We start from the raw sequence: 26,728 nt of genomic DNA on the forward strand, positions 1-26,728 counted from the left end.
ACAGCATCTTTGGATTGTTTTTTGAAATAGGTAGCTGGGGGGACTGAAAGGGCAGTCCCTCAACTATCCCACCCAACCTAGGAGAGCATCTAGGCTCACCTTTTTTAAAAAACTAATTATTTTTGGCTGCGTTGGGTCTTCGTTGCTGTGCACGGGCTTTCTCTAGTTGCAGCGAATGGGGGCTACTCTTCGTTGCGGTGCGCAGGCTTCTCATTGCAGTGGCTTCTCTTGTTGTGGAGCACGGGCTCTAGGTGCATGGGCTTCAGTAGTTGTGGCTTGTGGGCTCTAGAGCGCAGGCTCAGTAGTTGTGGCGCATGGGCTTAGTTGCTCCACAGCATGTGGGATCTTCCCAGAGCAGGGCTCGAATCCATGTCCCCTGCATTGGCAGGCGGATTCTCAACCACTGCGCCACCGGGGAAGCCCCTAGGCTCACTTTTAATGAATCTGATACAGTGATGCTGCGTGACTTTCAAGGCTGGGTCATGAGAGGCAACAGAGCTTCTGCTTCGCTCTTTCCCTCTTCAGATGCTTGCCCTCTGAACCAAGGCTCCACCATGCTGGGAGGAAGCCCAGGCTGTGGAGAGGCCGCAGCACCAGCCAATGTCCCAGGTGACAGCCAGAAGCATGAGTATGAAGAGCTTCTAGATGATTCCAGCCTTAGCCACTGAGTCACCCTGGCTTCAAGTCAGAGCTCCCAGACTCTGGAGCAGATATGAACCATCTCACTGAACCTCGTCCAAATTCTTAGCCCCTAATCCACGAGCGTAACAAATGATTGTTTTACACCAGGGAGACTGGGGTAACAGATCACCCAAGCACAGCACATCCCAAACTTGCCCTTTGCCTTGCCAATCTTCCCGCCTGGCACCCTGGTGATGATCTCACGGCTCAGTGGGTAATGCCGGCGTCTATACAGGGCTTGCTCCCCTGCTGTAGGCAGACAGGAAGCATGGCAGGCTGTGTCCTCAGCAGTCTCGGGCAGTTGTTTAGAGCGAGGAGGCCAACTCCATATCCCTCTGCTTGGTCACCTGCCTGGTGGCTGATTCTGCGAACTCCTTCGTCTCCACTCTGACACTCTCTGGCCTCGGCCAGGCTATGGCCTCCTTGGTCTTCTTGGCTGCTCTCCAAGCCAGACAGGTTTGATGTCATTTTCCTTGGCTGGACATCTCCCCTCACTGTTCAGGAGTCCAGCAGAGCTAGAATTCCTGTGAATCCAAATGACTTTGCATAAAATACCAGTCCTTGTTGATGGTGAGTCTCCAAAGTAGCTGCTGACACTGCTCCCTGTGGCCCTGGTTGGTCTCTGAGGTAGAGGCCACCCCCCCCATCCCAGCCTGGACCCCGTGGTACTGGCAGGGGAGTCCACGGCAAGGGCCTTACATCTTCTCTCTTTTAACATAAACATTCTGAGCAATGAATGGCCACCGGAAGCAACATCTGGGACGTGATGGTGGGTCCTCTGGGGCTGTGCTGTGTCCCAGGAGACCAGGAGCGCCCCTAGACTCCACTGCGTCGGGGGCCTCGAAGGAGACACACGAAGAGATACCTTTGGGGAAGTGTGAGCAGCCCTCCCTGGAGCAGAGGACGGGGTCTCCCAGGAGGGATCTGGGTGTCATGGAAGGTCTCCCAGGAGCCAGTTCCCGGGCGTCAGGACAGGAGTGTCAATGGGAAGGCGCGTCTCGGTTCTTGTTTCCACCAGCTTCTTGGCACCGGGCCACAGCACTGCTTCTGCTGTCCCCTCAGCCACCCTGGGCAAATTTCCATCACCTTCCTCTTTCTCCTTTCCTGGTTCAGGGCTGAAATTGCTGTGTGGCTCACGTCTTCATGCACATTCTGTATCCTCTCGCCTCCAGTCCTGCTGGGGCCTTGGCCACTTTCTGGGACACTTGCAACCAGAATCAGAGGTCCCGTCGGTGCTGGTACCTGCCCCAGACAAATAACGTTCAGCCATGGAGGGTGGCGAGCCGCTGCCGTGGCAGAGGTGTTCTGGGCCTTCCTGCGTCTGTGACTAGGGGAGGCCACGGCCAGTGCCAGTCACAGGTGAGGAGGATGCTCGCAGGGGGCTGCAGTGGGCGGGATCCATTCGGGGCCTGTGGGGACCAGAGATCTGTGTCCCCACCCTCACACAACTCCTCATACAGGCCCTAGTGAAATCACCTCGCTTTCAAACAAAGCAATGACCAGGATGAAACTTAAATCGCATTCACATTTACCTGCACCCAGCTAAGGCCGGTATGGTTCACACGATCGTGTGATTCCTTCATTCATTCACAGGAAAGGATAATGCAGGAGATGGAGGAGGAACAGAGTAGGTTTCAGGGGCAGGGTATGAGCGACTGCTTAGGCTTTCCAGTAAGTAAGCTAGTAGCTTCTGAGAGTGTCTCTACTGCTCAGTTACATTTTGATTCTATCTAAGACCCTCCCTCCATCACTGGGGATAGATGGAGTTTCTCCATATTTACTCACTTGGTTTCTTTTTACTCTTTTCACATGAGTTAGTGAGCTGACTCCGCCTAACCCAACCCCTTCAAATTGTTTTCCTTTGCCTTGGGAAGAAAGTCATGAATGTGTCATGTCCCAAAACACTCTTGGAGAGGGTGCCTATGTGAGATCCAGCTGCTCAGCGTAAAGCATTCTGAGGCCCGGTCCCGAGGTGCGCGTGCTGGAGAGAACGGGGGGGTGGTGAGGACTAGCTCGTCTTCCTTCTCTTGTCTATCCCAGCGGCTCAGGGCTGAGTCTGCAGGACAGCGGGTCAAGCCTTCTCCAAGGAAGAACAGACTATGGGGGGTGTGTATGATCCCTCCCAAAACATCGAAAATCTCCAATGGGATGTCCTGTCTGTGTCCTCAAGCTGATCCACTGGTGAAAAAGGCCTCAGAGGGAGGCAGAAGTCCGGAGACACGTCAGGAGGTGGCTCAGGCTGCCAAGCCCCAGCCAGGGCCTCGGGCCTCCCCAGAGGAAGACTCGCCTCCACCGGAGCCCTAAGCGGCAGGGGTCTGCAGACTTCCCACCTGGCCCACCTGGTGTCAAACGGCAGATCTGGGACCACCTGCACATTCCAACTCTGAGATGGACCCTGACCCTGCATTTTCAAGAGCCCCGCAAAGCCGGTGATCAGAAGTTTTTCAAACTTCAGTTTCCTGCGAACAGGTCTGCGAAGCCCTTAGGCTTCAAATACCTGAACGGAGGCTGGCGTTACTGGGGTCTGGAGGTCACGTCCCATCCACAGTAGGGGCGACCCCACCCCAGGGAATGCAACAGACAGATCCCCTTCAACAACCTTCCCTCTGCCAGGGAGGCCACGTCTAACTCTGAACGACTAAGAGGCCCCAGTGTGGGCACTGGCCCCTGGCCTTTTTAAAAACAGGGTCTTAACATTTTTCACGCCATGGACTCCTACGACAGCTTAACGAAGACTACAGATCCCTTCTCAGAATAATGCATTAGGTAAATAAAGGAAAACACACAAGACTACAAAGGAAAATGACTGCACTGAAATACAGTTATGAAAATATTTTCAGATACAGTGTTTTATGGGCTTCTTTATTAACACACTGAGCAGTAGAACCTACTGGCTGGTCTGACAATAACCTTAATTTCTAAGTAGTGATGAGTGTAAATGCTGTTTCAAGTCATCTGCAACAGTAGTGAGAGAGCACAAAAATATGCCTGACTGCGACCGGTAACAAGGGAACTGCTAATGATACTGTGGTTTGTTGCCTACTTTCAAGATTGAAGGAAGTACCACTTTGATTTAAAAGTTGGTGAAAATCAAAGTGCGCTTCTTTTCCATGAGTTCTGTCCAGGTTAAGAAGGTGATTCTAATGCATGTCCAAGGTTAAGGGCTACTCCTTTAGTGCCTCCCGTCTAGCACCCTCTTTAAAAGATACATCTCAAAGGATTCCTTCAAGTTCTTTAAAAAAAAAAAAAAAAAAGATGAAGAAAATGTAAAGTAACAGAAAACAGAAACAAAGTTGTTCCCCCCATGCAGAAAAAGTCACTTCCCCAGGCAACTGCTAGGCCATTGGAAGGGAAAACAGCCTGGCATCCCCCCTGGGCCTCAAATGGGTTTCTAAAGCCCTTGGTCCCCGCCTCTTTCCTGCTGTCAGCAATTATGCTCTCCCTCCCCCCAACAATCCCCACAAAGTTCACCACAGTGAGGACTGAAAAAGGGGCTTGTGGAATTGTTAAGCCTTCCAAGTTGGACCATTTGTGCTAATGAGCTTGGAAAAAGCCGAAAAACACATGCTCTGACCTCGTTCTGCTCACAAGTGGCCTCATCTTATTTTGCTTCATCTTCCTGCGATGGCAGGGGACACAGAAAGCTACAGCTCTAAGGGGGAGGCCGTGGGCCGTGGTCTAGGGAGAGTGGTCTGGGCACACCTAGGTTTTCTGCCCCATACACCCTGGAGCCACCCATCATCATGATGGCCCCAGCACTGCCCGCCGAGGTGCCGGTGCCGAGGAATCCACCCCCATCACCAGGTCTGCTCCAGCTCTCCAAGCCGAGACCCCGGCCACGGGCTATAAAAGGGACACACTACCCCTACGGTGAGCCCCCAGGTCCACTTCCTTCTCAACACTCCTTGCTGGGTAAGTCATTTAACATCACTGGGCTGCAGTTTCCTCATCTGAAAAATGGGAATGACAAACCCAAACCAATTATGTTGCTAGGAAGATTAACAGCGATACGGGTGTCCACATATCATGGCCTGGACCAGACCTTCAGTTACTATTAGTGACCTTCCCATCTGCCCCTTCTGTAAAGTAGTGTCTGGTAGAAGAAGGCTAGGCTTTGGAGTAAGACAGACCTATTTCCAGATCCTAACTCTGCCACTTACTAGCTGTACAACCTTGGCAAGTCACTCTGTGCTTCCTCATCTTTAAAGCAGGGCTGGTACCCCCTGTTCTAGGTGGGTTTGGTTAGAGTTAAGGAAAATCACTTCTATGAAATGGTCCACAGTACCTGGCACATAGTAGATGCTCGAGGAATATTAGTTCTCTTCCCTTTCTCTCCCCCTCCAAATCCTAGCAAAGCTATCGGGGAAGGGAACAGCTCCGCCAAGGCAGGCACCGAGCATGACTTTGGTTTAGCCTTTCTGCAGGGTGTGTGTTCTCCCTGGAGAAGGTGGTCCCTGCAGACATCATGGGGAAAAAACAGGACCCCAAAGCAATGGGAAAAGCAAAAGGCTACTGGGAGGGGGGTGGGAGGCTGACCGTAAGGCCTGCTTCTTGCAGGGCCTGAGAGGGATGGAGTCTGTTGGCCCCTGGCCACTTTGAGCCACCAGGGACCCACTGGCCTGGGGAGCAGGCCTCCTCAGTCTGCGAAGCAAGATGTTTTTCCACCCTGACTGCTACTCACCAGGCAGTGGGCTCTCTCTGCTTTTTGTACCTGCTTCCTCTTCTGGGAGGCCATGAATTATGAGACTATGGAAAATTCAGACTGTGGCTGTATTTTCCACATCACATCACTGAAATGTGTCAGTGGCCAAACTTCAGATACAGGTGCCGGCCACCCACTTAAAATGCTCCTCCTCGGTGGTTTAGAACGTCCCCCTTCAGGGGCACGGGTCTCATACCCGACCAGTGGTGAGAGCAGAAGAAATCGGGTGAGAGATGCCACAGTTTCCTAACCCTGATAGCCTCTCCCAGTGACCCCCAAGGGGCTCTGCCATTCTTGGGAGGGAAAGAGCCCTGTGTTTATGGCCATGCAGTGGTCCTTTTGTGATTCTGATTCTTCATTTTGAACATTTGGTGGGGGGTGTTCAATGACTCTTGGTATAAATGACAGGAATGGAACCAGGTGGTGGAAGGTTTGCAATAACTTCTTCAAAACCACCTCAAATTATGGCTGCAAACTTCCATGACTTTTTCTATCAGAAATATATCTTTTTATGGAAAAGGCAAGTTTATACCTGGTTTCAGAGGAATAGGAACCCATTTTACCATTCAACCATCTACCATGACTTTGGGAATTTAACTTCTCTAAACTCCAATGTCCTCATCTGTAAAATAATACCTACTTCCGGGACATCCCTGGTGGCGCCGTGGTTAAGAATCCACCTGCCAATGCAGGGGCTGCGGGCTTGATCCCTGGTTCGGGAAGATCCCACATGCCATGGAGCAACTAAGCCTGTGCTTCACGACTACTGAGCCTGCGCTCGAGTCTGCAAGCCACAACTGCTGAGCCCACGTGCTGCAACTACTGAAGCCCGTGCGCCCTAGAGCCCACATGCCACAACTACTGAGCCCATGCACTGCAACTACTGAAGCCCGCACGCTCTAGGGCCTGTGTGCCACAACTACTGAGCCCGTGTACTGCAACAAAGACCCAACGCAGCCAAAAAAAAAAAAAAAACCTACTTCTCTGTTTTATAAAAATTAGAAAATAAAAGATGTAAAGATACCTGGTGTACAGCCCAGCAAACAGTAGGTGCTCAATAATGTAGATGAACGAATGAAGGCAAGAAAAACACAAAGAGGACCATTTTTTCAAGCAAATAAAACTCATCTACGTATTTGTGGCTCTTTGCTGGGTCTTATCTTCAAGGCCTGCTGCTTCTGTTTACAGTCCCCAGCTTACTCCTTGGTCATACAGCTTTCATCTGTTAAACGTGTTCTTTCAACTATTAAGCGCCGATCCCCTGTTGATACAGAAGTAAACAGAACAAAGCCCCTGCCTTCCCAGGGCTCACAGTCTTCTAGATACTCTCCTGGCCACCACTTCATCAACTTCGGATGGCTGCTCCCTGAGAAGCCCTGAGAAGCCCCTTCCCCAGCAGTCATCACCATCTTCTCAGCATTAGGCAGACCATCTCCCCGGTTACTAATCTTACTAGATATCACAAAACGGTGACACCAAGGCCCTGCTTCCCCAACAGGAAACTCCATTATCAATGGCTGCTTGAAGTGCTGTGTTATCTCAAGTTCTGAAGCTCCATCCGGGCTCATTAGGAAATAACTGCTATTGATTAGTCGTGTCTGCTATGGGCGTGGCAGTGGGGAGGATGGCAGTGTATGTGCCCCATGTTTTCAACCCTGGTCTACAGGAACTCAAAGGACCCTGTGAACCCTGCCATTTATAATTCTGTAACTCAGTGAAATCTTGCTTTACTACCTTTGGCACAAGGCCTGTCTTCACACAACAGCTTTTTCATCCGTTTGGTCTAGCACCTTAGCCAGTATCACCTGAGAAAGTTTCTCAGTTACTGGGTTTCAAGGGACGGCAAACTTACAACAAAATAAATACATGTACTAATGTATCACCCTCATATTTGGTAAATCACTGCTCCTAGAGGCCCAGGAAATTAGCTCAGAGAGGAGAATCTATTTGTATTGAACATCTATTAAGTGCCGGACACTTTCCATACATTGTCTCCTCCTTCCGAAACACCCTTAGGGCAGTCACTAACTCCTCCTCTCATGGGGCAGGAACCAGTGCTCAGAGCAGTAGGGGAAGCTGCCCAGGGAGCAGGGATCCCAACCCCTGGCACTCCAGACTCCAAATCCCACTGCTCTGTGTTCCCATAAAATGTACCCACATGTCTTGTTTATTCTTTCTCTTCCAGGGGGTGGAGGTGAAAAGTGAAACTGACAGTGGGTCTAGACAGAGCGATGAGATCTGGGCAAACGTTTAGATGACTCAATCCTCATCCATCATTTTTCCTACAGTCTGCTGGGCATAGGACCAAGAGAAGACATTCCTGCCTGACTTGGGAGACCAGCTCAGCTCACCAGGTTTGGGGCATACTGTGAATTCCCTGAGAGCATTAAATACATACCTCTGCATCCCAAACCTTCATCCTGACCCAGTTCCCTTCCACTGGCTCTGCCTATGACCCCAGAGCCCCTGTCCTCTGGTCCTCCTCCCAGGAAACCCTCCCGACCACCACAAAACCCTCTCCCTGGAGGCCTGAGCCCCCGCCAGAGCCCCCAGGAGTCTGCAGTGCCCCGAGGGAAAGTGGGAGCTCCTCGAAGCCTCAGGGATTCTTTCAGGAGACACGGTGCGGGATCTCACCAAGGAAGGTGTGGATGGGCAGGAGATTCCTAACGATCAGGAAAACCACATCTTTGGATCCTAGAAATGAATTTCCAAGGAGGCAGCCTGAGCCTGCCTACACCCAGCCGGGGACAGGGGGACGTTTTCAGCATGTTGGCTAGAGGGGGGCGTGAGTTACTGTTTACTTACACCTCTGGTTAGTGGTGTCAGGTACCCCTCAAAGACACCCCCTGAGACGATGGCTGCCATACTGCAGAGGCTACTGGTGGGACCAGTGTTGGGAAGGCACTGCCTTGACCTAGGGCAGCAGAGCCCAGGGATTTTGGTACAGCCCTTCAGCTTACATTGGGCCCTTGGGTTCTCTAGTGCCTACAGTCACAGAAACCAAGAGGTAGCAAAACACCCCCATCTCACGCTCCACTGGTGGGAATGTACAATGGTGTAGCTGCCGTGTAAGAGTATTGGCAGTGCCTCCGAAAATTAAAAATAGAATTACAATATGATCCAGCAATTCCATTCTGGGTATATACCCCAAAGAATCGAGATCAGGGATTCAAAGAGAGATTTGTACACCCATGTTCATCGCAGTAGGATTCACAACAGCCAAGAGATGGAAGCAACCCAAGTGTCTACTGACAGACGAATGAAAATACACACACAATGGAATACTGTTCAGCAAAAAGGAAGGAAATTCTGACACATGCTACAATATGAATGAACCTTGAGGACATTATGCTAAGTGAAATAAGCCAATCACAAGAGGACAAATACAGTATGATTCCATTCATATGAAGTATGTAGAATAGGCAGATTCATAGACAGAAAGTAGAAGGTTGGTTGCCAGGGGGAGGGAGGAACGGGGAGTTATCATTTAATGCGTACAGTGTCTTAGTTCTGCAAGATGAAAAGAGTTCTGGAGACCGGCTGCACAACAATGTGAATACACTTACTACTGAACCATATGCATAAAAATGGTTAGGATGGTAAATTTTATATTATTTATTTTTTACCACAATTTTTAAAATGTTCCATTAAGAACATGGGTTTTAAAGGTTTGGCAATGGATAAGACCTAAGTAATTTGTTTGTTTTTTTCTCTTAGTACTGGCTTTCCACCTAGCTCTGCTGTTTAACTTCTCTGAGCCTCAGTTACTTCATCTATAAAATGGGATCAAGAGTGTATGTGCCCTGCATGGTTGTTGTGTTTATTATGTGAAGGGAAGCTGGCCAGATCCCAAGCACAGTGCCTGGCACACAGCAGGGGCCCCATCAATGGCAGCTCTTATGTTCATCATCGTCTATTACTATTATTTTCATTATGATCATTAATTATTACTGAGTCCTGGATGACATCACAGCACTGATGAGCTGGTCTGATCGGTTACCAGGATTTACCCTGAAAAGGAGAAATAGGTGGCTTTGGAGAGAGGATGGCTAATCTGATCACTTTCTGAGTCTCAGTGACCAAACAAGGGAAAGTTGTGGTCCTTGATGTTATTTTAAAAATAAATTGAGGGGCTTCCCTGGTGGCACAGTGGTTGAGAGTCCGCCTGCCAATGCAGGGGACATGGGTTCGTGCCACAGTCTGGGAAGATCCCACATGCCGCGGAGCGGCTGGGCCCGTGAGCCATGGCCACTGAGCCTGCGTGTCTGGAGCCTGTGCTCCGCAACGCGAGAGGCCACAGCAATGAGAGGCCCGCATACCGCAAAAAAATAAATAAATAAATAAAAAATAAAATGAGGGGCTCCCCTGGTGGCACAGTGGTTGAGAGTCCGCCTGCCGATGCAGGGGACACGGGTTCGTGCCCCAGTCTGGGAAGATCCCACATGCTGCGGAGCGGCTGGGCCCGTGAGCCATGGCCGCTGAGCCTGCGCGTCCGGAGCCTGTGCTCCGCAACGGGAGAGGCCACAGCAGTGAGAGGCCTGAGTACCGCAAAAAAAATAAATAAATAAAATAAATAAAAATAAGATGATATGGACTCACAAGCTCTGTGAGTTTTTCAGAACTATGCCAAAGATCAAGGACGGGCAGAGCTGCAGATCTTACAGTCAGCCTGAAAAAGTCCCAGGCTGGTCTAGAAGGATCCCCAGGCCCTAATAGCCAAGGACAGCCACCCACCTGCACAGGGAGCTCTTCAGCCCCTGACATGCTTGGGCTACTCAGAAGCCACAGAAATAGGCTTGTCCTGCAGCGTCAGCCTAATGAGATTTCAAGTTCAATCACTGTTGTTTATTTGACCTGCCTATTGGCACCAAGCAAAAGCAGCGTGTTCCACTTCTAAGACTCCAAGTTTCCAGACTCCAAGCCCCGAAGCCAGGCTTTTTGCAGGGCACAGACGGCTTGGTCTCGAGTTTCACATCTCTGCCATCCAAACCACATCTTCCTGGCTCTGTATCCCGGGGATTGCGTGGAGCCCCCCTATACTATACCGAGGCAGGGTATGTTCCTAACTCAGCATGTATTTCCAACTCCTTGGCTGGGCTCTCGAAACCCTTCCTGATCTAATTCCTGCCTCTCCCCAGCCTCATCTGCTACTCCCCCAAGCACACCTCCACCTCTGGCATTCTAAACTATGCAGTGTTCCTCACACATGTTCCAGTTCCACCAGCCTCCTTGACTGTAAACAAAGAATGCTTCTGCAAGGAATGCCCTTCCTCCTCACAACTGAGAATTCCTCGACACCGTTCAAAACACAGCTCAACTGCTACCTCTTCCAGGAAGCCTGCCAAAATGTGTGAAGGGTCTGAGACTTTACTTGCAAGGGGACAAGTGAGCCTTCCACAGTTTCACGGCTGCCAGCAGAGAAGTCAGACTCCTGGGTCAGAGACAAAGGGCTTCATTGCTGACCGCACAGAAGCAGCATGAGCTTCATGTCTGTGACAGTTCCCCTCACCCCCAAGTCCCAGGGGGCAACATAGAGGGGCCCACGTGGATCCAGTGTGTGCAGTGGGTGTGCATCACAGCTGACCAATGTCAAGCTTAGAGCACCCAAATCTCATATAATGGACTACAAGCAAACCTTCCCTCTGCCAAGGAGGGAGAGCTGGCTCTGTCTTCCAAGGCTGCTTGCTGTACAAGCATCCTGGAAAAGATAGTCTGAAACCAAAGGGCAATTAGCGCCTCTGCTTATAAAATGTGCAGAAACTCCAGAAACCAGGAAGGACTGTTTCCTGACAGAATCTTCCCTGGCTACCTCATCTAGCTCTCACACAGGGCTCCCACCATGCTCTGTCCACCACTGCCTTAGGAAACACGTATGAATCCATGTTGTAATGACCCGTTTACTTTGCTGTTCCACCGCTAGCCTGGGTCCTCTCTGCTGTTAGGGACCATCTTTTACATTTATCTGCCAGACACACATTAAGTGCTCAATGAATGTGCAAATAAATGGATGAGTTGAATAATTAACACAGGGAATTTTGACAGCCATGGTTTGGGGGTAATCAAATAATGATAACAACAAAGAGCTGACATTCACTGACTGCTTATTCTCGCGTTCTAGGCGCTGTCTGGTATGTTTCTACCTGGATTATTTTATTTTATCCTATATGGAAGGTACTCTGATGAATCCACTTTACATGTGGGGAAACTAAGGCTCAGAGCAGTTAAGGGATTTCACCAGTCACACAGCTACTAGCAGTAGAGTTGCACTCTGAGCCAGCTCTCCTTGGGCCCAAGACTTACCCATCCCGCTAAAGAGCTTCTCCTCTCAGAGGGCATCTAAGCTTTGGGGTGTTTGTGAAAGTGGCCAAAGAAGGAAGGAGGGAGTGCCTGCCTTTTTGTGTTTACAGGGGTGGCAGCAGTAGCCTGCATGTCACCATCACCTACTCCCCGGTGTGACTTGCAGTCCCTCAGCCATCACGGTGGACACGGAACGCACAGATAGTTCCTGCTGGAACCTCACACCTTCCTAATCTGTCCCACACTGGGCCAGATGGTATTTGGCCTTGGGAACAGCCTGGAATGCGAAACTGACCCTTCTCCCTGAAGAAGAGAGGAAGCGATGAGATAAATTTGTGGACCACTCTCTTGTTTGCTACAACTTACAATTCTCAAACAGCCATTCCCCTTGACCTTACTAATAGTCAAAGAAATAGAAACAAAAAGAAAATATAGGTGGTCACCCACTATAACACTCACTGTAGGTGAGGGAGGGTTGGTGAAATTATCTCAGAAATTGCTGCTAGAAGCAAAAATAGTACAACCTTTGGAAGGAAAACTGGGCAACATCTTTCAAAATCTTAGATAGGCACACCCTTTTTTTTTTTTTTTTTTTTTTTGCGGTACGTGGGCCTCTCACTGTTGCGGCCTCTCCCGTTGCGGAGCACAGGCTCCGGACGCGCAGGCTCAGCGGCCATGGCTCACGGGCCCAGCCTCTCAGCGGCTTGTGGGATCCTCCCGGACCGGGGCACGAACCTGTGTCCCCTGCATCAGCAGGCGGGCTCTCAACCACTGCGCCACCAGGGAAGCCCCTAGGCACACCCTTTGACACAGCAATTTAATTTCCAGGTTTTACACAAAGAAACACTGGCAATATTGTTCAAAAAGATAGATGTCTATAGCAAAATTGTAAATAGTTCAAACGCTCTTCTTAAAACACTCAAAACATACAGAGTTCTACAAAGGAAAAGTCTCTGCAAAGTTCAATTCTTCCAGAGATATCTACTAGTAATGATTTTGTGTACATTTTGCCAAGCTTTTTAATGCATGCTGTTTTTTTCTAAAAATGAGATATTTTATAAGCTATATATATAAAGTATATCTTAAATACATAGTAAATATACTCCTTTGCAATTGCTTTTTATTCACTTAACATTTTATTGAAGACATCCTTTTATACCAACTTATACGAAACCTGTATGAAACTGGTTTATCAACTTCACAGTATTTTGATTTTGCATGTGGAATCACGAATTCCTTCTTGAAGGAGATTTAGGTTGAGGAGAGTACAATTTAATATAGCCAGGTTATAGCTCAAAAAAAGAAAAAAAAAAACACCTCCTACTCCTTAAAAACTGCTCACCCACAACAACTATTTATTTGGGGATTGCTTATCCACTTCTCAGAATGATCCAGAGCTCTTCAATTTTCCCTATAATGTTTTCCTACTGGATTAAGGCATGAGGGCCTTACACCTGGCCAGAAATTACAAAACCAATGCAAAATATAAATCTAGAAACACAAATGGACCCAAGTGTCTGGTTATAGGACTGTGGAACTGTACATTCACACGAGACTCTGCCAATCACTCTTAGAACCACAAGTATGTTGTTTTCTATAGAAACCAAGATACGTCCTGCCAACCTGGCTCCATCCTGGAACTTGTCAGCACCTGACCATCACCGATGCTTCTTGTCATTCATTAGGCCCATCCTTCCTTCTATTTGTATCCCCAACACCCAAACCACACACTTATGACTCGTGAGGACAAGAAGTGCAGGGTGAGTCAGGCTTGAGGCAGGGAACACGGAGTTTCTAGCAAAATGCATTACTCAAGAGGGCGAGGCAGAGCTCTAGAGAACTTAGCCCAAGGCCACAAACATCAGTGGGAAGAGGCCCGTGGAGTCCTGAAACACAGCCTCAGCTTCCAGGGAAATTCCACTCTTTTTTTGCAGTAGGTTGATGGGAACCAGGGGAGAAGGCAGTTAGAACCCAGTGTTAATTACCTGTCAATAATAATGAGCCTTATACAAAGAGCTTTCATAAACCTTGCCTTACAAGACTCTCACCCAATTCTGTGAACTGGGGATTATTAGCTTCACTGGATAAAGAAAGAAACTGAATCACAGAGCTTGTGAGGGTCAGGACAGCTCTGAACCCAGGTGGGCCTCACATCTTGTTCAGACCTCATTCTGCCCCCAGACTGACCGACAGGGAAGGTCTGCATTTTCTGGGACTTGGCCACACACCCCTGCCCGCTACCACACCCCCAGCAGGACTCTCCAGGAGGCTGGGCCTTTGGGAACTGACTGACGTTCTCTAAGGAACCCACGCCGTCTGCCAATGCACTTCTGTTAAACTAAACCCCAGTGACTCCTCAGCAGGGTGCCCTCTGCAAGTCCATGAAATTGACAAGGGTGACTCCAGCCTCGGAAATCAGGGCAGAGGGAGCAGGCAAAGCTGACACCCCACCTGCATTTACTCTGTGAGGAATGAACGAGCTGGGGACAAGGAGAACCCGAGGACCAACAGGGGAAGAGGCCATTCAACACGCTTTCTCTGCCCGCTCTCTTACTGGGTCTCTCTGGGCTTTGAAGTAACAGGATGCTTGCTGTTCAGTGCAAAACAAACAAATCTTGGAGAAGTTCAGCCACAGCTTACCACCCCTCTTCCCCCAGACTTGAACACAAATAACACTAAGCACCCTCGCAGCAGAGGAGACACTGAGTTCACCCTGGTGGAAAATTCCACTGTCATCGTCCACAGTCCGCTGTCTGCCCTGACCATTCTCTTGGACAAGGAAGTCGCGGGGTTACTCAAATCACGACTACCTGGGCGACGTGGGTAGTGAAATTTGTCTACCTAGGCCCTCAGAAGTCTCCGGCAATATCTTGGAGTTGGTTGTATGTGATTGAACCTGTAGGTTCAAATAAGGTATGTTCGGCTGGAGAAACAAACAGACCTGCTCTTTTATATCATATTCTAATGTAAAAACAGAAAAGACAACAAATGCACAACGTGCTAAGCTCTGTCGCTCTGAGCTGTATTTTAATGAGAGGACGCGTCCCTTCAAAATGGTGCCTTGGCTAATTGGGCCAGATCCTTCATATCTGGGGACATGGTTATAAACAAAAGCCTTGCATGTGTGCATAATGGCCTGTCTGCTCTCTAGCTTCCAACAAGCCACTCTCCTCCTAACCCCTTGCGCGAAAGCAGCACAGCACCGGTCAGCCCACCCAGTGGCCCATGAAGGGGAGAGGCGGAGGGCTCCACACAAAAGCCTCACAGAAAGACGTCAGACCGCATCACCATCGCCGGTGCGCTCAGGTGAAATAAGACATCATGTCCTTTTCCCCTTTCGCATGTGAGAGCAAAAACAGACCCATGCCTTGCACATACTGTGTTAGGTTTTCTAGACGGGCCTATAGTGTTACTGTCTGTGACTTTCCGTGGGCCTCCTTGGGTTACCATACATATGAATACACACCCCAGCATGTGAAGAAAGGAAAATATGGGGGTGCTTGGTGAATATTTTTAATTGAATTCATCTGGGAGTTTTAAATCCTGAAAATTTAGCTCCTGTTTATAGTAGCTTAAGGTTGGAACAGCATGTGATTTTTGTCCTTTTGAGTGGCAAGCCTCCCTTTTCCACTTAAGAGAATGTCTCATTGGCACATAACGCATTTTCCAGAGCCAACTGTAACAATCATTAAATTGCCAAACTGTGGAATGGGACAGTGGTGATGACGTTCGGTTGTTCTCATGCCTTTGAAGGCAATCGAGTCTTTACGGCTTCCCACTCAGAAAAAGGAGCTCCACGTCTCTTTACGCTTGAGTCCCAGCTCAGTTGTGTTGGGACAATGGTAACCCAGGAACCAAAGAGGATTCGAATGGAAGGATTCTGTGGGCATCTGAAACCAGACCTTGCTTCTCTGACTGCTGGCAAGGCGTTTGACAACAAGCAAGGCTCTGTAGTGAGGTAACACACCACCGTTCCTGTCACATGACCTCCCTTTCACAAGTGCCTTGCAAAGTCTCCAGGCTGTTCTCTAAAGACCCATGGGATTCACCAGGCACTGGCTGGTCAAGCATCAGATGCCCCAGGTCACCCTTCTAGCCAATCAAATTGGAGCTCATTCTCATAGAGAAACTTGCTGAGTTAAACTCCTAGGGCCTGAGCAGGAATCTGGAAAAACTCAGTGAGGCTCTACCTTCTGGATTTCTCGGATATGTCTCTCCCTGTCACTCTCCTGCATTCTCAGGACCATCGTACACAGGGGTTCATGATCAACGTATGAACCTACATCTGCAGGCATGGGGATTCTGGGCCTCCCAGCTGAGCCTGGAACATGGACACACAGGCCGTGCAGACTCAGGAAAACTGCCACAAACTCAGAGGCTGCAGCACACAAGTGCAGGCAGCTGCTCCCTGAGCCGCGCACGCTCTTGGCATCTTTGAGGTGTGGTCTCTCAGTCACCCGCCACTCTCAGAGCCTTGGTTCTCCCCGTCACAGGGCTCAAAGCCTGACACAGCTGCCTCACTCGGAGGGCAGAGCGGGGAGCATGGGATGTGCACCTGGGCCTCCAGCAGGTACAGAGGTGCTCATAGCAGTGCTGTTGCCCTCTGGGCTCTGGGAAGCTCTCCAGAGCAAAACTATACTATCATGCAATCATATACCTTTTTTTTCTTGAACACAAAAGCTTTCTTTTTGTAGTCCACAGCCCTAAGAGTTGTGTTTCCCCTGCCCTTTCACAGAGACTTAAATCTGGAACATTCTAAAGCTTTTTCCCTCTTGGTACCATCTGTCTGTCCGGGTTTTTTTTCTATTTTTCTGTTTTTTTTCTTCTCTCTCTCCCCACCTTCAAAAGCTGGTCTCTCCTCCCTCCTGACCTTAGTCAATCCTGTCTTTGTTTCACAGGCTTCTGTACTTTCAGAGTCGGGAGAGATGGTGAAAATCATTGCCTTATTTAAAGATGAGGGAAATGAGGTGACCTAGTTTATATGTGACAAACTCATGCTTCCAGCCTCTGCCACTAAGTCTCTCTTCATTTCACCAAATGGCTTGCCCTCCATCAGCTCCCAGGTCCCTTGAATGGGGGTCTCACCACCACACAAAGCTGACTGGACCCCCCCAGCCTGCAGTAAATGTCTGAGCACTGTGCCAAAGCAAGCAAAAAGAACCCATCCAGTCAGCAGAGGGAAGGAAATAATAAAAACCAGAGAGGAAAGAAATAAAATAGGGATTAAAAAAACAATAGAAAAAAATCAATAAAACCAAGAGCTGGTTCTTTGAAAGGGTAAACAAAATCGACAAACCTCTGGCCAGGCTCACTAAGAAGAAAAAAGAGAGGACCCAAATAAAATAAGAAATGAAAGAGGAGACATAACAACCAATGCCACAGAAATACAAAAAGCCATAAGAGAATACTATGAACAGTTACATGCCAACAAATTCGACAATCTAGAAGCAATGGACAAGTTTCTAGAAGCATACAGCCCACCAAAATTGAACCAAGAAATAGATAATTTGAATAGACCAATCACTAGAGATGAAATAGAATCTGTAATTTAAAAACTTCCTACAAACAAAAGTCCCAGACCAGATGGCTTCACAGGTGAATTCTACCAAATATACAGAAAAGAATTTCTACCAATCTTTCTCAAACTCTTCCAAAAAACTGAAGAGGAGGGAACACTCCCAAAGACATTCTATGAAGCCACCATCACCCTGATACCAAAACCAGAAAAAGACACCACCAAAAAAGAAAATTACAGGCCAATATCTTTTTTTTTTTTTTTTTTGCAGTACGCGGGCCTCTCACTGTTGTGGCCTCTCCCACTGCGGAGCAAAGGCTCCGAACGCACAGGTTCCAGATGCGCAGGCTCAGCGGCCATGGCTCACGGGCCCAGCCGCTCCGCGGCATGTGGGATCCTCCCGGACCCAGGCACGAACCCGTGTCCCCTGCATCGGCAGGCGGACTCTCAACCACTGTGCCACCAGGGAAGCCCGGGGCCAATATCTTTGATGAATATAGATGCAAAAATTCTCAACAAAATATTAGCAAACCGAATCAAACAACACATTAAAAAGATCATAGACCGTGACCATGTGGATTCATCCTAAGCTCACAAGGATGGTTCAACATACACAAATCAGCACCACATAAACAAAAGACAAAACCGCATGATCATCTCAATAGATGCAGAAAAGGCATTTGACAAAATTCAATGTCCATTCATAATAAAAACTCTTACTAAAGTGGGCATAGAGGGAACATATCTCAACATTATAAACGCTATTCATGACAAACCCACAGCCAATATAATACTTAACGGTGAAAAGCTGAAAGCCTTCCTGCTAAAATCTGGAACAAGACAAGGATGCCCACTCTTACCTCTTCTATTCAACATAGTATTGGAAGTCCTAGCCAGCCATAGCAATCAGATGAGAAAAAGAAATAAAAGATATCCAAATTGGAAGGGAAGAGGTAAAACTGTCATTTTATGCAGATCACGATTCTATATATTGAAAACCCTAAAGACTCCACACAAAAACTACTAGAACTGATAAACGAATTCAGCGAGATAGCAGGATACAAGATTAACGTACAGAAATCGGTTGCATTTCTTTACACTAAAAATGAAATATCAGGAAGAGAAAGTAAAAAAAAAAACAGACCCTTTTAAAATTGCATCAAAAAAATAAATTACTTAGGAATAAACCTGACCAAGGAGGTGAAAGACTTATATGCTGAGAACTATAAAACACTGATAAAGGAAATTAAAAATGGTTCAAAGAAATGGAAAGCTATCCCATGCTCTCGGATTGGAAGAATTAATATTGTTAAAATGGCCATACTACCCAAAGCAATCTACAGATTTAATGCAATCCCTATCAAATTACCCATGACATTTTTCACAGAACTAGAACAAATAATCCTAAAATTTATATGGAACCATAAAAGACCCAGAATTGCCAAAGCAATCCTGAGGAAAAAGAAAAAAGCTGGAGGCATAACCCTCTCAGACTTCAGACAATACTACAAAGTTACACTAATCAAAACAGCATGGTATTGGCACAAAAACAGACATATGGATCAATGGAATGGAATAGAGAGCCCAGAAATAAACCCATACACCTATGGTCAATTAATCTTCAACAAAGGAGGCAAGAATATACAATGGAGAAAAGACAGTTTCTTCAGCAAGTGGTGTTGGGAAAGTTGGAGAGCCTCATGTAAATCAATGAAGTTAGAACACACCCTCTCACCATACACAAAAATAAACTCGAAATGGCTTAAAGACTTAAATATAAGACATGACACCATAAAACTCCTAGAAGAGAACATAGGCAAAACATTCTCTGACATAAATCATACCAATGTTTTCTTAGGTCAGTCTCCCAAGGAAATAGAAATAAAAGCAAAAATAAACAAATGGGACCTAATCAAACTCATAAGCTTTTGCACAGCAAAGGAAACCATACACAAAATGAAAAGACAACCTACAGACTGGGAGAAAATATCTGCAAAAGATTCAACCAACAAGGGCTTAATTTCCAAAATATACAAACAGCTCATATAACTCAATAACAAAAAAACAAACAACCCAATTTAAAAATGCGCAGAAGACCTAAATAGAAGACCTATGTCTCCAAAGAAGACATACAGATGGCCAAGAGGTACATGAAAAGATGCTCAGCATTGCTAATTATTAGAGAAATGCAAATCAAAACTACAATGAGGTACCACCTCACATCAGTGAGGATGGCCATCATTAAAAAGTCTACAAATAACAAATGCTGGAGAGGGTGTGGAGAAAAGGGGACCTTCTTACACTGTTGGTGGGAATGTAAATTGGTACAGCCACTATGGAGAACAGTATAGAGGTTCCTTAAAAAACTAAAAATAGAACTACCATATGACCCAGCAATCCCACTCCTGGGCATGTATCTGGAGAAAACTATAATTCGAAAAGATGCATGCACCTCAGTGTTCACAGCAGCATTATTTACAATAACCAAGACATAGAAGCAACCTAAATGTCCACTGACGGATAAATGGATAAAGAAGGTGTGGTACATATACATAACGGAATACTACTCAGCCATAAAAAAAGAATTAAATAATGCCATTTGCCACAACATAGATGCAACTAGAGATTATCACACTAAGTGATAAAGAGAAAGAGAAAGACAAATACTATATAATATCACTTACACGTGGAATCTAAAACATGACACAAACGAACCTATTTACGAAACACACTCACAGACATAGAGAGCGAACTTATGGTTACCAAGGGGGAAAAGGGTTGGGAGAGGAATAAATTAGGAGTTTGGGGTTAGCAGATACAAACTAATATATATAAAATAGATAAACAACAAGGTCCTACTATATAGCACAGGGAACTACATTCAATATACTATAATAAACCATAATGAAAAGAATATGAAAAAGAATATATATATGCATACGTATAACTGAATCACGTTGCTGTACAACAGAAACTAACACAACATTGTAAATCAACTATACTTCAATAAAAATAAATGGGTAAATAAATATTTAAAAAAAAAGGACCCATCGACTACCAACCACAGCAACACCACCTAATGATTATGGGTACACTGCTTCTTTTCCTGTGCTAAGGCCACAAGGGGTGAGGGAATATCCTGGATCCCCTCAGAAGGCTGGGGATGCGTTCTACACCTCAGAGAAGAACGTGCAGTGGGAAGTTTGCATAACGTGCCTGGGCACAGAGAGGCTGGCCCTCGCAGGCCCCATAGAGCAGGCCCCATGTCACACGGCAGTTGCCTTGTCCTCTCCTCACCAGGCCTCTGCATCTGAAACCAGCCACCTCTTTGCGAAGATAAGGTACAGCTGAGTCACCTCTCGTCTGGGAGTCTGGACACCAGTGACTCGGCCTGGGTCATCCCCCAACCTACGCCAGGCCTTTCTTCTGTGAAATGATGTCTCTCTCCATGTTCAGAATCTATAATTCTCTAAAAAGCAGCCCACCTTTGGACTGAGCAACAGGCCACTGAGTAGCGGGTGCAATCACAAGGGGCCCAGCGAGAAGCCTGGAGCAGGGGGACACCTTTCCAATGGGCCACTGGGTTCCACTTAAGGTTTTCTTGCTCTCAAACTGCCAGACCGGGGCTGGGATCATAAATGACGTGGGTCATGCCAGAGGTTTTAGGGTATTTTCAGGTCGGATGCACCAGGTCTTGTTACTAGGGACCCTGACCAATGCACCCGATACTTCAGTGTTCCCCTTCCAAGGCTGAGCCTCAGCCATGCAAATGACAACCGAATTGAACGTGTCCTGCCATTTCTGAGGCAAAGTGCATATGGAGGCAGAGCCTGTTACCAGACTGCGGCTGTCTGGCCAGAAATGTAGGCATTGGGGAATCTTGGCAGAAACGAAAACAGGAGAGGTGCAGGGGAGCCAGCTCCCTCCTGCAGCCACTCTGAAGTCTGGGCCAGCTCTGGCAGGCTCAGCAAAGGAGTGTGTGCCTCGGGTGTGAGCACGGGGAAGATGACCACTCACGTGGCTCCTTTTGCCTTCTTCGTCGCCCATTGACGTAATGACCGTCTCTGAAAAGACCATCTGTCCAGTCTGGTTGTTGGTGATCTATAGGAGAACAAGTACAGTGAATGTGAAATAGGAGGAATTCTGGACAAATCCCACAGGTTGTTTTTTTGTTTTACTGTTTTCTATTTTCTGAAGCAGAAGCACCTGTCAAAGTAGACAGAATGCCCACTCCCTCCCCTCTTCTTAAATGCATTTTTTTTTATATTTATTTTTTAAATTTTCTTTATTTTTTTGGCTGCCTCGGGTCTTAGTTGCAGCATGTGGGATCTTTCGTTACGGCACGCGGGCTTCTCTCTATTTGTGGCGTGTGGGTTTTCTCTCTAGTTGTGGCACGCGTGGGCTCTGTAGTTTGCAGCACGCAGGCTTAGTTGCCCAGCAGCATGTGGGATCTTAGCTCCCCAATCAGGGATTGAACCTGCGTCCCCTGCATTGGAAGGCAGATTCTTTACCACGGGACCACCAGGCGAGTCCTGTCCCCCTTTCTTTCTGAGCTCCACCAGCAGCGTCAGACGGTGCAGCGATAAGAGATGTAACAGAGCCTACAGCATGGGGCCGAGGAGGTCTATGTAAAGCACACAGCCCGTCACCTCGCAAATATTCAGCGCTAGCTATTTTTATCATTCCTGGGGCTCATTTACTTGAAACTCAGTGTCAGCTTTCTTTTCAACTACAGGTCTGGGTATTGAAAGAAGCAGGTTTTAGCTATAGCTGCCCCACTTCCTGATTCTGGGGAACTGTTTTGTTTCATCAAAAAAGTGCTTAAGTACTATGGGAGGCCTGGCCCTGTATTCCTCTATCCGTTGCCTGCCTTCTGTAAACAGGAACAGGCACCTCAAAGCTGAGCCTTAGAAACCTGACGTGGAACCCAGGCTATTCCCACCCGATCCAAGGCCACGTCAAACCTCTGTGTTGGTGATAAAGACAGAAAGACGCCCAGGAACTAGGAGACCTGTGTTCTTTGAGCCCTGCCTCAGACACCAATGACCATCTAGTATGTAACCTGGAACAAATCATTTCTATTCTCTGATTCACAGTTTTCTCATTTCTAGGTCATCTTTAAAGTTCCTGCCAGCTCTAATGTCACAGGCGTCTGCAGCCAAAACAAAGTGGAAACTCTTAGGCTAATGTGCAATAGTGGATCAAATTCTAGTTCTAATTCCAGTTCTGAGGAGATAAGGATCATGTCTTCATCAACATACTTTATTTTTATCTAAATAATTCCTCTCTCTGGCAAAGAGATGATGTCTTCTTCCTTTATGCCAGATTTTTACAGGATTAACCAATGTTATATTTTTTTTAATTGTACAGTCCTATATGTATAGGTTGCAGGACTTCTCAGAGCCTTTATTATAGTAAGGTGCATTTTTGTATCTCTAGGAAGAGAAATATGTACAATGTTTTCCAAACATGTTTCACCCCTGAGCCCTTCTTTTATAAAGCATCACACAGGACAGGAGCTCCATGGAACCCGCTCGAGAACTACTACACAGTGCGGATACCGTAACTTTACTGTAAGAACAACAACAAGAAGAATTTGCTGCTGGATAGCACTTCATAGTTTACAATGACTCTCACATACTTTAAGTTATTGGACCCCCATAATACCGTAATGTAGATGTTGATATCCCTATTTGCTAAAGGCAGTTAGTGAGGGTCATGAAATTGAAGTAAGTTTTTCAAAATCACACTAGTTACCGGTAGGACTCACGTTTGGGTATTCTGATATCTACAAGGAGAAAATATAAGAAGCAGCTGAAACTACTGGCTGATTATTCTCAGAAAGGATGACTTAATACTGGTTTTGACAAGAATAAAACAATCACTTTTGGAAACATTCTCCAGTCTTCAGACAAGCAATGCGAAAGGATTCTGCTTCGCAGGTGGAGCATTTATTTATGCGGGGGGTACACTCCGGAGCTGGGCCATCAGTATGTAGCAGAAGAGCCACACAGAGGCTACTTTATAGTCAAGGCAATGGCCCATGAAAATGGACCCCTTTATCCTCTATAGCACAGAAGTGCTGTTGTTTCAACCCATTACCTGGGCACTTGAACAAAAGCAGGTCTCTTTTGTGAGAGCCGTCATGGCCTTGCATGTAGGCATTGAGATGAGATCAGAGGTCAAGCTCCTTGATGCTCACAACAGAAGGTCAACTCTACAGCCTCTAACAATGACCCTGAACATCTGCACACCAGACTCTCTTCAAGAGAACACAGGCCAAGTGGTTTGCTCCCAAAGTCCTGCCAAACTCATATGGGAGACATCTCACACTAGGGGCAAGCTAATGTCACATTCCTCTAGGTTTGCAACATTTTCTTCCTCGAGTCAGACTGAGAACAAACCGCTTGCTCTTCGTGCAAGATATTGGACCAAGAGACACTTAAGATGTGTGGTAGGTTAGGAAACACTCTGCTGTAGAATTTTGAATAGATAACCAGCAAACAAAAGAATATTTCATCTCCTGGCTATAGAGGCTTTTTCTTCTGAAGGCTGAGTATTACCACATTTGCGGTCCTCCTAAGGAAATGGTGAAGATCTATTCACTACAGCATGAACTCTATTTCAACTCACTACTGAAACATGGATAAAAACCTGTGAAATAGGGCTTCCCTGGTGGCGCAGTGGTTGAGAGTCCGCCTGCTGATGCAGGGGACACGGGTTCGTGCCCCGGTCTGGGAAGATCCCACATGCCACAGAGTGGCTGGGCCCGTGAGCCATGGCCGCTGAGCCTGCACATCCGGAGCCTGTGCTCCGCAGCCGGAGAGGCCACAACGGTGAAAGGCCCGCGTACCGCAAAAAAAAAAAAAAAAAAAAAAAACCTGTGAAATAAATTCCTCAAATTCGATACTAGGAAAGTATCTCTCTAAACACTTGTTTGCTTCCTTTGAGACAAACTAAAAATCCCTGAACATTCCTTTGCAATTGGACTGGCGGGAAGAGTAGAGTTAAATTTACTGCTTAAATACAAAAGCAATTTATGTTTTTGATACATATCTTTCCCCCTTTAAATAGCTCCCTCACTCCCTATGGTTTTTAACATGTATTTTACTATCCTCATTTGTATTTTTTGGCTTGTATATCAAACATGTAAACAAGACCTTAGTCCTCTGATGGGACCAGGCGACGAGGAAAGGAGGAAGTGCTGGCCACGACCATCCTTACCTTGTGAATTTCTCGGTGGACGTGGATGGTGTTATTTCCAACCTTGGTTTCCGTGTTGGTCTCATTGTGATAGCTGGGAGGTAAGCGTGCCAGGTTCACTTCTGATGACGTTTTAGCAGCAGCCTCTTCTGCCTCCATCTAATTAAATCAATGGATTTAATGAGCAATATTGTTTTCTCTTGATACAAATCAGAGTCCATGAGAAAAAAAGAACCACTTCTCTTTTCCTCCTCTGCAATTACAGTGGTGCTGATGATAGTAGGTACCAGTAATTGAGTACCCAGTAGAACAAGACGTTGTTCTAAATGTCTACGTATATCATTGCCTTACATCTCACAACCTCCCTGTGAGGTGGGTGTTAACGGCCCCACTTTTCAAGTGGGGCAACCGAGGCTCAGGAAGACTAGATAACTTCCCAAGACTCTCAGTGGAGGGCAGAGTCGGGATTTGAGAATGCCTCTGTTGAACAGTCTTGACCCCTGTATAGATGCTCTAGGTGCCACGCCCATCTCCCCGTGGCCTAATCGGGAGGTCACCCGCATTTGTTCCCTTATGTGCCAACAACCACCTCTGTCTCTCTTCGAGAGCATTCTCTGGCTGCAGAAGTGTGCTCAGTCTGCACAGGCCCCACGGGTTAGGGAGTGAGCACTCCAGGGACAACCCTTAACCAGTGAAGGACAGGCTACGGGGGTAAGTACCCCAGTGCCCTCTCCCCTCAGTGGAACGGTCTCTCTCCAAGGACCCCAGGGGGATTGAGCCCTAGTTGTCCCTAGCAGTAACCTGCTCATCAGCACAGCCTTTATTGCCTCTCTTCTTTTCCATCTCACTTTCCCACTTCCTCCTCGTGTTTCTGGGGTCACATCACAAATGAATTATTTGCTCCCAGATCCTTGTTGCAGGGCCAGGTTGGGGTGGGGACCCAACCTAGGACAGCCCCTTCCCCACTGCAGGTGGCGCCACAGCTATGTCTCTTCCCCACCCACCCCCTAAGTACAAGAGGGACCCCTGTAGAGGGTCAGGTGACTAGCTCCCGGGGCGCACCCTCCTCCTGGCTCTTCTTGCACAAGTGTCCTTTTCTGATGCCACGTTTCTCAGGCCACTGTCCACAAATCATGAGCTTCCATGACATCTATACCAGACATGTCAGTCAACTTAAATCTGGACTCAATTCCAGCCCCAGTCCTAATGAGTGGGCAGGTGACAGTGTGACCAGTCACAGTTGATTGGACTCAAACAGAGGTCATGTCATCGACTAACTGAGCCAACCCGACACTCTCTCTAGGAATTTAAAATGAGAGACACAGAGAGAAGTTGTAACTGGTGCTTGGCTATTTTCCAACAGTGCAATCTTTGACTCTGGGCTATTCTTATTCCTTTAAAGGAATCCTCAAAAAAGATTCTATTTTAAAAATCACTGTCCTCCATTCCCTTACATACTACGTGAGGCCCCCTCTTTTCCTTTCTCTCCCATCCAGATTTGCTGACCTGGGTATACATGGGGAAAGAATTCCCATGTCTCAATGTAGCACAAAGACACTGCACCAGAAGTGTGAAGAAAGTCTGGTCAGCATAAAGGACCGGATAACCAACCAAGGACTTGGTCAGCAACCGCTGTGTTTGACCCTGAGACAACTCGTCACATGTTTGAACCCTGGTCACTGGCTCTGTCATCACCATCACCTCCATGCTTGGGCATCAGCTATGTCTGAGCCATTGCGCCAGCTCCTTCCATACCTCCTTAAATATTCACAGCAACCGTTAAGAGGAAGTGTTATTACCCTCATTTTGCAGATGAAAAGAATGAGGTTGAAAAAGGGAAGGAATCTGCCTAAGGTTATCACATTCTTAGTAAGTGGCAAAACTCGGATTATAACTCGGGTCAGTCTGACTCCAAATTATGTGCCTTTCCTAGTATGTGATTCTGCTTATACTTTTGCTGGGGAGATAGGAGAGCCCCACACAAGGCAGTTTGAGGATGATTATGACAGTCTGTAGAAGCGAGTCAGGGGTTCAAAGAAGAGAGAAAAAGGCTTCCAGGTGGAAGAGGAGGCATGATTGGGTTGGTCTCACAGAACAGATACGATTTGGATAGAGAGGAGCATAGAGGAGGCGAAACTGGCAGCCTGGATGAGAATGGTGTGTCATGGGCTAGGGCAGAGGGTCCATGCTGTACCCTAAATGGATAAAATAATGGATAATGAAGTAGAGACAAACTGACAGGTGAGTCCAGGGGCAGTTCTAATGCAGACAATGTTAGCCTGGTTCTCAACCGAGAGGCACCTCAGAGTCATGTCCAAACTTTTAAAAAA

The 26,728-nt window shown here is 47.2% G+C and overlaps 1 protein-coding gene across 1 annotated transcript in view; it reads right to left on the bottom strand.

The window, feature by feature from the left end:
- DKK3 (dickkopf WNT signaling pathway inhibitor 3) overlaps positions 1–26,728 on the bottom strand; it is a 48,198-nt gene that overhangs the window by 16,429 nt on the left and 5,041 nt on the right. Inside the window, exons 3-4 of the mRNA XM_060018503.1 lie at positions 24,420–24,557; positions 21,213–21,296 (exon numbers count right to left, since the gene is read on the bottom strand). Of these exons, the coding sequence (XP_059874486.1) occupies positions 21,213–21,296; positions 24,420–24,557 (222 nt within the window). The remainder of the gene's footprint in view (positions 1–21,212; positions 21,297–24,419; positions 24,558–26,728) is intronic.

This window comes from Delphinus delphis, chromosome 8 (assembly GCF_949987515.2).
Source record: "Delphinus delphis chromosome 8, mDelDel1.2, whole genome shotgun sequence".
In the NCBI taxonomy this organism is placed as follows: Eukaryota; Metazoa; Chordata; class Mammalia; order Artiodactyla; family Delphinidae; genus Delphinus; species Delphinus delphis.